A 13898-nucleotide genomic window follows, 5' to 3' on the forward strand; every position below is an offset into this window, starting at 1 on the left:
TGTAATCAACAAAACAAGTAGAATGCCGAACTGAATTTCTCAATCAGTACCAGTCAGAGCATGTTACTGCCAAGACTGTTTAAGGTCTGGTCAGACCACAATTTGTGTACTGTGTCCGGTTTTGATTGCCAAGGTACAAGGGCACAGTGCTGAGCCACAAGATTCATCCCTAGAGTCAGAGGACTGAGTTATGAAGAACGACTTGAAAGGGCGGAAACTTGACGAGCGGCCCCACAGATTACACTGAGTCTACAGCACAGAAACAGGCCATTCGGCCCAACAGGTCTGTGCCAGCGTTTATGCTCCACAAGAGCATCCTCCCACCTTACTTCATCTAACCCTATCAACATACCCTTCTATTCCTTTCTCCCTCATGTACTTATCTAGCTTCCCCTTAAATGCATCTATGCTATTCGCCTCAACTACTCCTTGTTGTAGCAAGTTCCACATTCTCACCACTCTCTGAGAAGAGATGTTTCTCCTGAATTCCTTATTGGATTTGTTAGTGACTATCTTATATTTATGACCCCTAGTTTTGGACACCCCCACAAGTGGAAACATCTTCTCTACGTCTACCCTATTGAGCCCCTTCATAATTGTAAAGATCTCTATCAGGTCATCCTTCAGCCTTCTTTTTTCCAGAGAAAAGAGCCCCAGCCTGTACAATCTTTCTTGATAGGGTATAACCTCTCAGTTCTGGTATCATCCTTGTAAATCTTTATTGCACCTTCTCCAGTGCCTCTATATCCTTTTTAGTGCCTTTACAGAGCTAGTAAACAGTATAGAACAGTACTTCAAGGCAACATGACAGTAAGAGAAAGGGGCACACTTGTCAGTTAGTGATGTCAGTAAGTTCTTCTTACAAGTAACCAACAAATGGAGTGGACTTACGGGTTGGACAGGGGAGGCAAAAACCTTGGAATCATTTAAGGGACAATTAGATGCTGTGATGGGGAGAGTGCAAGTTTTCTGGATGGATGAGTTAGATGGAATGGCCTTCCCAATCCATATCCACCTTGTGACTTTGTATTGTGCCTCCACAGAGGCAGGTAAGGATAACAGAACTGCAAATACTTCCTACTAACTACATTATTCAATGTGTTCAACTTGTTTCTTTGGTTGATTATCTGGTTGGGGAGGGTAATTTACATTGAAAGTACTCCACTTTCCTTCACCTTTAACTGAAAGCCCTTGAAGTAGGGATGTCCCCTTCTTCAATACTTGTGCCGTGTATTGGTTCCTATCCTGCACAGGTCCAAAGTCCAGAGAACAGCTGAGGTAGCACAAGGTGGCCAAATGGCCCCAAGAATCCTTAATTAAATCTAAAAACATTCTACATAAGAAAACCGGTCAGAAGCACAAACCCCATAAAGAAGGATATCGGAACATTTAAATGGTACTGTGTTTTACACTGTAAAATTATTGGCTCAAGGCATCATGAGAGAAGATATTACTTGAAGCACCATCCTGCTCACAAACAATGATGAACGGGTATAGACCCTTTAGTCCACCCAGCCTATCCCATACAATTGCAATGCCTTGTGCACCCCACCCCACCAAAAACCATGTGATCTCCTGAGAGAGGCGGTAAAACAGATTAAAACCCAGGCCAATTTGGGGGAAAAAATCTCGGAAATTCCAGTCCGACCCCTTTAGGGGATTGAAATTCTGCTACTGAGACTTACAAAAGGGGACTGTACCTGACAACCTTCAGATATTGCTAATACTGAAGCTTATGTTGAGATGTCCATTGACTCAAAAGGACTGAAAATGATGCATAGAGAGGCCACATTGTAGAATCCAGGAAGGGAAGATTGTTTGATATTAACTGGAAAACTCATTGCTTAACAGGGTTTCTTGAGTTGATTGCCTTGCTGCATATCTGGAATATTCTCATGAGCAAAAGAGTGACTAGATTCCCTTTTCACTCACTAAGTATACATAACTATTGCCTCATTGGAGTTGATAAGCTTCCAGGATTAAAGGCACATTGTCATTGGAATGGAACAGCCAAGGACAAACTACACTAAGCAGTTTGCCATGTAGGCCAAACAGGTAAGATCATAGAGCAGAAAGCATGGGAAACATTTGGCAGCAAGTTAAACAGTCTGCTAGGGTGTGTAAAACTAGTGTCACAGCAACATCACTGACTGCATCAAAAAGAACTTGCAAGGGCATACCAGGTGACTATCGCCCTTTAAGATCAAGAGGTTTAGTGAGGTTTAGTGAATTGGTCTAATATTAAATAAGCAATGCAATTCTAAGCTGTTAAAAAAAATTAATTACTTTATTTTTCAGATGACATGTTCAACCTAAAGTCCATGAAAATGAATTTGAAAGAATTTGAGGCCCTTGACGTATACGCTTGTAAGGTAACACATGAGAGGATCAGGTCAAACTGGTATTTTCCAGCCCGTACTCTTTCCAAATGAAAAACTGAAGCATTTAGTCTTTAGCTGGACCAGAATCCTCCCTTTGTTCCAGTTTGTTCCAACTCCCAAACAATCTTTTTTCACCATTTGTCTGACTCATTGGCTAACCTGCCAATCATTATTGACTTTAAAGAAAGAGTCCTCGGTCATCACTCGGTCTGTGGAACTCCTGTTTTTATTTTGCCACATTGGCTTTCATACTGGAAATGACACAAGGGGCTCAATTTTTCACTTATGCTCTCTCCCATACCCCTCACCGTACCAAACATCACCTTCCACCACGGTACACCTCGGTACATCCCATCACCTTCCACCACTGTACACCTCGGTACATCCCATCACCTTCCACCACTGTACACCTCGGTACATCCCATCACCTTCCACCACTGTACACCTCGGTACATCCCATCACCTTCCACCTCGGTACATCCCATCACCTTCCACCACGGTACACCTCGGTACATCCCATCACCTTCCACCACTGTACACCTCGGTACACCACATCACCTTCCACCACTGTACACCTCGGTACACCACATCACCTTCCACCACTGTACACCTCGGTACATCCCATCACCTTCCACCACGGTACACCTCGGTACATCCCATCACCTTCCACCACTGTACACCTCGGTACACCACATCACCTTCCACCACGGTACACCTCGGTACACCACATCACCTTCCACCACGGTACACCACATCACCTTCCACCACGGTACACCTCGGTACATCCCATCACCTTCCACCACTGTACACCTCGGTACACCACATCACCTTCCACCACTGTACACCTCGGTACACCACATCACCTTCCACCACTGTACACCTCGGTACATCCCATCACCTTCCACCACGGTACACCTCGGTACACCACATCACCTTCCACCACTGTACACCTCGGTACACCACATCACCTTCCACCACTGTACACCTCGGTACACCACATCACCTTCCACCACGGTACACCTCGGTACATCCCATCACCTTCCACCACTGTACACCTCGGTACACCACATCACCTTCCATCACGGTACACCTCGGTACATCCCATCACCTTCCACCACTGTACACCTCGGTACATCCCATCACCTTCCACCACGGTACACCTCGGTACATCCCATCACCTTCCACCACGGTACACCTCGGTACATCCCATCACCTTCCACCACGGTACACCTCGGTACATCCCATCACCTTCCACCACGGTACACCTCGGTACATCCCATCACCTTCCACCACGGTACACCTCGGTACATCCCATCACCTTCCACCACTGTACACCTCGGTACACCACATCACCTTCCACCACGGTACACCTCGGTACACCACATCACCTTCCACCACTGTACACCTCGGTACATCCCATCACCTTCCACCACGGTACACCTCGGTACACCACATCACCTTCCACCACTGTACACCTCGGTACATCCCATCACCTTCCACCACTGTACACCACATCACCTTCCACCACTGTACACCACCGTACACCACATCACCTTCCACCACTGTACACCACCGTACACCACATCACCTTCCACCACTGTACACCACCGTACACCACATCACCTTCCACCACTGTACACCACTGTGCACCACATCACCTTCCACCACTGTACACCACATCACCTTCCACCACTGTACACCACCGTACACCACATCACCTTCCACCACTGTACACCACTGTGCACCACATCACCTTCCACCACTGTACACCACATCACCTTCCACCACTGTACACCACCGTACACCACATCACCTTCCACCACTGTACACCACCGTACACCACATCACCTTCCACCACTGTACACCACTGTGCACCACATCACCTTCCACCACTGTACACCACATCACCTTCCACCACTGTGCACCACATCACCTTCCACCACTGTGCACCACATCACCTTCCACCACTGTGCACCACATCACCTTCCACCACTGTGCACCACTGTGCACCACATCACCTTCCACCACTGTACACCACATCACCTTCCACCACTGTGCACCACATCACCTTCCACCACCGTACACCACATCACCTTCCACCACTGTACACCACATCACCTTCCACCACTGTACACCACATCACCTTCCACCAATGTACACCACATCACCATCCACCACTGTACACCACATCACCTTCCACCACTGTACACCACATCACCTTCCACCACTGTGCACCACATCACCTTCCACCACTGTGCACCACATCACCTTCCACCACTGTACACCTCGGTACATCCCATCACCTTCCACCACTGTACACCACATCACCTTCCACCACTGTACACCACATCACCTTCCACCATTGCTAAACATGACTCTTCCACTCCCCATTACTTTACCTTCCTGTTTTCTACCTACAACCTGGAATATCTACCCTGCCATCTTGCTGTGTTTGTTGAGCTAGAAAAAAATGGAAAGTTAGCAGATTGGGTACATTGGTTTAAATGCCGTAATGTAGTGTCTTCTCCAACTTACCATGAGAAATGCCACCAGAAAATGTCATCAGCATGCATATGGAAGCTGACCCTATGTCTGCGGTTGATGTCCCTGAGGGAGATCATGGGGATGAGGAAGGGGAAGAGGCCAAGGCTAGATCCTCGGGGGACCTCAGAGGGGACAGTGAAGGGGCTGGGAGAGAAGTGATTGCTGGAGAATGGTTGGCAGCATTCAGATGAATAGGAATGGAACCGTGCAAAGGGGAGTCCCGCAGAGCAGGTCAATGGAAGAGAAGTGGTTCACCAAATAAAACCTCTGCAGAGAGGTCGACAAGGTCAGGGTGCATAATGCACAGCTGTGGTCACAGCTTTGGCCAGGACCTTCTTGGACACTATGAATAGCTTGGATTGGAGGGATTCGAACAGGGAGATTTGAGTGAAATGGGTAAGAGCTGGAAGGCATCAATGGGTTAGAAAGGGAAGGGGGCTTAGAGTTTAGACTGTAGTGTGGTGGATGAGCCGAGGGTGGGTTTTTACGAGGAGTGAAATTGAGAGAACAGTTTTAAAAGGGTGAGGGGATGGTGCAAGAGGAAAGGGAGCCATTAACAATGTCATCAAGCATGGGGGCCAGGTCAGAAGTTGCATGAGGAGGGGGGGCAGGAGTTGCAGGAAATGAGTAAGGAGAGGGGAAATGGGGCAAAAGAGTAATAGGGGATAAGAGCTAGAGTGGGAGGGAAGCTGGGGAGGAGATTGGGAGTGGGGGGAAAGGGAATGGAGGTAACAATACAAGCAACTGCCTGATGGTCCTTTAAAGTACATGAAATTATTATGGGCAATTATACAGGGAATGTAAAGTACACAGATTTATTGTTGTTTCCCCAGCTAATGTTTCATGTCTTTTTCGGATTGGATCATGAAAGGGAACATTTCTGTAATGACAAAAGCGAAGGTATCATTTTTCTCAGTATCACAGAGAAGTTGACTGTGCAGGAACTCTTTTGAAGAGTTATATTAAACAGGAAGATCCTTAAAGGAGACACGATCTGTAAAGTGTCGCCCAAAACAATGCTCAGTCCACCTCATGGGTTGCCATCATACACAAAGGAAGCTACACCAAGTCCATGTCCTTTGGCAAGACCCAGTTACCTTAATGTTGGGGTTTGCTTTGAAAGCCGCCTAATCAGGGTATTTAATATTTTAAATGGGGTTAGTTGAATGAAGACATGCCAGGGAGATCAGTAGGCACCAGATCCAAACTACCAGCATCCACCAGTGTGCCATCAACCATATCTGCTAACCTATCTGGCTTGTTGTAATTTTCTTGACAAAACTTTGTTGGATGCATACACGGGACATGCACCTGGTAAATGGCGCTGTGGGTAGGCCTGCCTTGGCACTGTCTTTAAGATGTGCCATCTGCTGTTGTGCTGTCTACAGGTCTTGCGGATAGTGCACACGGCTTTGAGCCTGGCTGGCACCTCCTACCAGGCATAATGAACTACTTTCCTTTGAGAGGAGTGTCCTCAGGTACCACTGAGGGGAACCCTCCTCACATCCTCCAGATTCAGCAGCTCACCCACCTCACCAGCCATCAAACAGGTCCATTGTTTGCCCACAGCCTCCATTTCCTGCCTCCATATTTATTTTACCTGATGTTGCTATTTGGCAGCAAATGCTTTCCTTAATAAAGGCTTATAAAAATTCATAAAGTGAATATACATCCCTTATATAAATTCACAGAGTGAATATACATCCCTGAGAAAATTCATAGAGTGAATATACATTCCTTATATAAATTCATAGAGCGAATATACATCCCTTGTATAAATTCATAGAGTGAATATACATCCCTTATATAAATTCATAGAGTGAATATACATCCCTTATATAAAATCATAGAGTGAATATACATCCCTTATATAAATTCATAGAGTGAATATACATCCCTTATATAAATTCATAGAGTGAATATACATCCCTTGTATAAATTCATAGAGTGAATATACATCCCTTGTATAAATTCATAGAGTGAATATACATCCCTTGTATAAATTCATAGAGTGAATATACATCCTTTATTTAAATTCATAGAGTGAATATACATCCCTTATATAAATTCATAGAGTGAATATACATCCCTTGTATAAATTCATAGAGTGAATATACATCCCTTGTATAAATTCATAGAGTGAATATACATCCCTTGTATAAATTCATAGAGTGAATATACATCCCTTATATAAATTCACAGAGTGAATATACATCCCTTATATAAATTCACAGAGTGAATATACATCCCTTATATAAATTCATACAGTGAATATACATCCCTTGTATAAATTCATAGTGAATATACATCCCTTATAAAAATTCATAGAGTGAATATACATCCCTTGTATAAATTCATAGAGTGAATATACCTCCCTTATATAAATTCATAGTGAATATACATCCCTTATATAAATTCATAGTGAATATACATCCCTTATACAAATTCATAGCGTGAATATACATCCCTTATATAAATTCATAGAGTGAATATACATCCCTTATATAAATTCATAGAGTGAATATACATCCCTTGTATAAATTCATAGAGTGAATATACCTCCCTTATATAAATTCATAGTGAATATACATCCCTTATATAAATTCATAGTGAATATACATCCCTTATACAAATTCATAGCGTGAATATACATCCCTTATATAAATTCATAGAGTGAATATACATCCCTTATATAAATTCATAGAGTGAATATACATCCATTATATAAATTCATAGAGTGAATATACATCCCTTATATCAATTCATAGAGTGAATATACATCCCTTATATAAATTCATAGAGTGAATATACATCCCTTGTATACATTCACAGAGTGAATATACATCCCTTATATAAATTCACAGAGTGAATATACATCCCTTATAAAAATTCATACAGTGAATATACATCCCTTGTATAAATTCATAGTGAATATACATCCCTTATAAAAATTCATAGAGTGAATATACATCCCTTATATAAATTCATAGAGTGAATATACATCCCTTGTATAAATTCATAGAGTGAATATACCTCCCTTATATAAATTCATAGTGAATATACATCCCTTATATAAATTCATAGTGAATATACATCCCTTATACAAATTCATAGCGTGAATATACATCCCTTATATAAATTCATAGAGTGAATATACATCCCTTATATAAATTCATAGAGTGAATATACATCCATTATATAAATTCATAGAGTGAATATACATCCCTTATATAAATTCATAGAGTGAATATACATCCCTTATATAAATTCATAGAGTGAATATACATCCCTTGTATACATTCACAGAGTGAATATACATCCCTTATATAAATTCACAGAGTGAATATACATCCCTTATATAAATTCATAGAGTGAATATACATCCCTTATATAAATTCATAGAGTGAATATACATCCCTTATATAAATTCATAGAGTGAATATACATCCATTATATAAATTCATAGAGTGAATATACATCCCTTATATAAATTCATAGAGTGAATATACATCCCTTATATAAATTCATAGAGTGAATATACATCCCTTGTATACATTCACAGAGTGAATATACATCCCTTATATAAATTCACAGAGTGAATATACATCCCTTATATAAATTCACAGAGTGAATATACATCCCTTGTATAAATTCATAGAGTGAATATACATCCCTTGTATAAATTCACAGAGTGAATATACATCCCTTATATAAATTCATAGAGTGAATATACATCCCTTATATAAATTCACAGAGTGAATATACATCCCTTATATAAATTCATAGAGTGAATATACATCCCTTATATAAATTCATAGAGTGAATATACATCCCTTGTATACATTCACAGAGTGAATATACATCCCTTATATAAATTCATAGAGTGAATATACATCCCTTATATCAATTCATAGAGTGAATATACATCCCTTATATAAATTCACAGAGTGAATATACATCCCTTATATAAATTCATAGAGTGAATATACATCCCTTATATAAATTCACAGAGTGAATATACATCCCTTGTATAAATTCACAGAGTGAATATACATCCCTTATATAAATTCACAGAGTGAATATACATCCCTTGTATAAATTCATAGAGTGAATATACATCCCTTGTATAAATTCACAGAGTGAATATACATCCCTTATATAAATTCATAGAGTGAATATACATCGCTTATATAAATTCATAGAGTGAATATACATCCCTTATATAAATTCACAGAGTGAATATACATCCCTTATATAAATTCATAGAGTGAATATACATCCCTTATATAAATTCACAGAGTGAATATACATCCCTTGTATAAATTCATAGAGTGAATATACATCCCTTGTATAAATTCATAGAGTGAATATACATCCCTTATATAAATTCATAGAGTGAATATACATCCCTTATATAAATTCATAGTGAATATACATCCCTTATATAAATTCATAGTGAATATACATCCCTTATATAAATTCATAGTGAATATACATCCCTTATATAAATTCATAGTGAATATACATCCCTTATATCATTTCATAGTGAATATACATCCCTTATATAAATTCACAGAGTGAATATACATTCTTCATATAAATTCATAGAGTGAATATACATCCCTTATATAAATGCAATTTGTCATTGGTATCTATAAAGTGTATCCATAATATATCCACCCACAAATGCAGCCACTTGCCTTTAAACGGCTGCAACCCTTTAACTTTTCCCTTGGAATGCCTTTTGTGCAGGTGCAGGATTAGACTTGCACTCGATTTCCTAGTCCCCACCTTTGGTCAGCTCCCAACACTAGGCCTAATATCAGCCAGGAACTCATCTGAATAAACTATTTACACTAACCCAGAAATTCCCAGGAGTTCAGCGTTGCTCAAAGTACCTAAACCTTCACGTCCAGCTAGATTGAAGTGATCCTTTACAGCTCCTGCCAGCACCTGTGCCGGTCTGGTCCCCACTCAGTCATCTTTCCTGCCTGCTCCCTCGGTCCAGAGGTTTGGAATCTTGTCATACTACTTAACCATGGGCTTGGCTTTCTTTCCCAGATCCATTTCTTTACCAAGACTGCCTTCTTCCACTCACACATCACCTGCCTCTGCCTATCCCCCGTGTCACAAAACCTTAATCTTTTTATAAAATTGTTTCTGGGATTTGGGCATTTATTGCCCATTCCCAGCTGAGTCGCCATTGTCCCGTTCTTATTAGTATGTTTGGATCATTGTTCCTCTTTCTATCGCAGCTGTCTTTGCCTCACAATGAGTGTAATAAGGTTCCGTCATTAGTCAAAAGTCAGTATTTTACAATTCAGCAAAATAAGCAGCTCAGCCTACAGAGCATGATGGTTAATAGCATTAAGAAAGTGGTGTCAATTCCTCCCTGTTCCCAATATTCTTACAATACTGGCCGGTGATGGTGAAGCAACTGTGATATATGTCCAAATCACGGGACTGTGTGTGACTGGAGAGAAACCTGGAGATGATGTTGTTCCTAAGATGTTACTTGATGCTTTATTGCCTCTAGACTCAACCAACCTCCCTGCAACAAGAAATAACAACACATTCAGACTGCCATGGTTCACAGCCTCACCCACAGAAAGTCCTGTACCCCAATCACCCCAATCATCCCCGCCACCCCCCACTGCTCCACCGCCCCAATCGCCCCCACCACCCCAATCGCCCCCGCCACCCCCAATCACCCCCGCCATCCCCAATCACCCCCGCCACCCCCCATTGCTCCACCACCCCAATCACCCCCGCCACTCCCGCCATTCCCACCACCCCAATCGCCCCCACCACCCCAATCGCCCCCACCACCCCAATCGCCCCCACCACCCCAATCGCCCCCACCACCCCCAATCACCCCCGCCATCCCCAATCACCCCCCGCCACCCCCCCACTGCTCCACCACCCCAATCACCCCCGCCATCCCCAATCAACCCCGCCACCCCCCACTGCTCCACCACCCCAATCACCCCCGCCATCCCCAATCACCCCACGCCACCCCCCACTGCTCCACCACCCCAATCACCCCCCGCCACCCCCCACTGCTCCACCACCCCAATCACCCCCGCCATCCCCAATCACCCCCGCCATCCCCAATCACCCCCGCCATCCCCAATCACCCCCGCCACTCCCGCCATTCCCACCACCCCAATCACCCCCGCCACCCCCACCCCAAGCACAACTGGAACCTTGTTGCTTATTAAATTGACTTCCTGATCCACTTCCTTACCAGGCACCTTACCTCAGAGACCTCCTCCAGCCCTATGTCCTCATATGCAGCCTCCACTCTTCCTACATTGGGTTACCCCTTCCCCCTTCTTCTCTCTCCACCATTAGCTGCTCTATCAGCCACTGTGCCCCTGCCTTCTGAAACTCCCTGCCTAACCATTTTTGCTTTGCCACTTTCTTCAACACTTTTAAGAGCATCCTGAAAACTTTTCACCTGTGCCATTGCCCTTGTCCTCCTATCATCCCCTCCTGCCTTCCTCTTTAACATGTAACATTTTCTTCTCCACCTTATGACGTGCTCGGAGATCTCTCTCTGTACATGAGGCAGGCTATATAAATGCAAGTGGTTCCTTTACTGAATTTCATGGACACTAAATACATTTCAGTAGTTACTGTCTGACCCCTGCTGCTCTGTTTGCTCTTCCATTTCTTGGCTCTCACCAGCTCAAATGTCACTGTCTTATCTGTCTGACCTGTCACAGCAGCCTTAACTCCTCCATCAACACAGACTGTGCTGGGGCTGCAACAGATACTTTGAGCTGCAGCATCACCAGACTCTCTTGTAAGTGGATCTCAGGTTCCTTATGACCAAGAGTTCATCTTTACTGCCTAATATCTGATGATACAACCCTTGGGTTACACTAGTGTAACAATGAAAGCCCTTGTTATGTGAATGGGATACAATAATCCAGCATGCTCTGACATGTGCACGTCTCCAGACTTCTGAAAGGCGCACTGATTAACACTTTAGTGAGATAAGGACAAATTTTAATTGATGGGCGGGTTTATTTTACAAACAATAAGTGAAATGAACAGAACAATGAATTACAGCTAATTTTATAACACTTCTTGTGACAAAACATGCCATGCTGTCCTTGTTAATGAGCTACATTGAACTTTTCTGACCAGTGATTCCTCTGGTCCTAGTCGGTATTACCTCAGAGGACACTCTCACCCTGCGTCAGTCTTTGTTACTAGATCTTCGAAACTGATGTTCTTTTGTCCTTTTATTTCTTCACTGGACAGGAAACCAAAGGCTCGTCCTCTTACCCCACCCCAGCTCTTCACCTCCACAAATGTCCAGTTGAGCTGCCAATCAAACTGGTTACCACCACCTAGGTGAAGGCTTCTAGAACCTTCCTTCTGCTAAGCTGAAATGACTGGGGCATTTCTACATCTGATGTGTGTCTGCTTCCTGGAATGTCTTTATTTAAATGAATCATAGAATCTTACATCACAGAAGGAGGCCATTCGGCCCATCGTGCCTGTGCCGGCTCTTTGAAAGAGTTATCCAATTTAGTCCCCATCTCAGCTTGTTCCCCAAAACCCTACAAATTAGCCCTCTTCAAGTACATGTCCAACTGCCTTTTGAAAGTTCCTATGAATCTGCTTCCACCACCCTTTCAGGTAGTGTGTTCCAGATCTTAACAACCCTGTGAGTGAAAGAATTTCCCCTCATTTCCCCTCTAGTTCTTTTGCCAATTATTTTAAATCTATGACCTTTGGTTACCAACCCATTTGCCAAAGGAAACAGTTTCTCCTTACTTCATAGAATCATGGACTCATGGAATGGCTACAGCACAGAAGGAGGCTATTCAGCCCATCGAGCCCGTGCCGTCTCTCTGCAAGAACAATCCAGCTAGTCCCACTCCCCCACCATTTCCCCATAGCCCTGCAAGTTTTTTCCTTCAAGTATTTATCCAATTCCCTTTTGAAAGCCACGATTGAATTTGCTTCCACCATCCCCTCGGGCAGTGCATTCCAGATCCTAACCATTTGCTGCGTAAAAAAGTTTTTCCTCATATCACTTTAGGTTCTTTTTGCCAATTACCCTTCTGCCAATGGGAACAGTTTCTCTCTATCTACTCTGTCTAGACCCTTCATGATTTTGAACACTTCTATCAAATCTCCTCTCAACCTTCTCCACACTAAGGAGAACAACCCCAGCTTCTCCAATCTATCCACGTAACTGAAGTCCCTCATCCCTGGAACCATTCTAGTAAATCTCTTCTGCACCCTCTCTAAGGCCTTCACATCCTTCCTTAAGTGTGGTACCCAGAATTGGAACAGGAGGAGGCCATTCTGCTCTGATACTTGCACTATCAAAACCCCTCATAATTTTGAATACCTCTAATAGGTCTCCCCTTAACCGTCTCTGCTCTAAGGAGAACAATCCCAGCTTCTCCAGTCTCTCCACATAACTAAAGTCCCTCATCCCTGGTATCATCCTGGTAAACCTCCTCTGTACTCTCTCCAAGGCCTTGACATCCTTCCTAAAGTGCGGTGCCCAGAACTGTACACAATACTCCACCTGAGGCCCAACCAGTGATTTGTAAAGGTTTTGCATGTCTTCCTTATTTTTGTATTTAATGCCCCTATTTATAAAGCCAAGTATTCCATACACTTTCTTAACTGCCTTATCAACTTGCCCTGCCACCTTCAAAGATTTTGAATATGCACCCCCAGGTCCCTCTGCTCTTGCGTCTCCCTCAAAATAGTACCATTTAGATTATACTGCCTCTCCATGTTGTTCCACCCAAAGTTCATCACTTCACACTTATCCGCATTAAATTGCATCTGGTCTGTGCCCATTTCACCAGTCTGTCCATGTCTTCCTGAAGTGTGCTTCTGAAGTGTAACAGGCTCGAGGAGCAGAATGGCCTCCTTCTGTTCCTGTGTAATAGGCTCGAGGGGCTGAATGGCCTCCCCCTGTTCCTGTGTAATAGG

The 13898-nt window shown here is 43.1% G+C and overlaps 1 protein-coding gene across 20 annotated transcripts in view; it reads left to right on the forward strand.

Moving 5' to 3' along the window:
- The window catches only part of LOC137331694 (kyphoscoliosis peptidase-like), a 273350-nt gene that overhangs the window by 206381 nt on the left and 53071 nt on the right, over window positions 1-13898 (forward strand). For all 20 annotated transcript variants that reach the window (XM_067995661.1, XM_067995663.1, XM_067995668.1 and 17 more), the window contains one exon: window positions 2299-2372. In XM_067995661.1, the coding sequence (XP_067851762.1) occupies window positions 2299-2372 (74 nt within the window). The remainder of the gene's footprint in view (window positions 1-2298; window positions 2373-13898) is intronic.

The sequence above is a fragment of the Heptranchias perlo genome, chromosome 13 (genome assembly GCF_035084215.1).
Source record: "Heptranchias perlo isolate sHepPer1 chromosome 13, sHepPer1.hap1, whole genome shotgun sequence".
NCBI lineage: Eukaryota > Metazoa > Chordata > Chondrichthyes > Hexanchiformes > Hexanchidae > Heptranchias > Heptranchias perlo.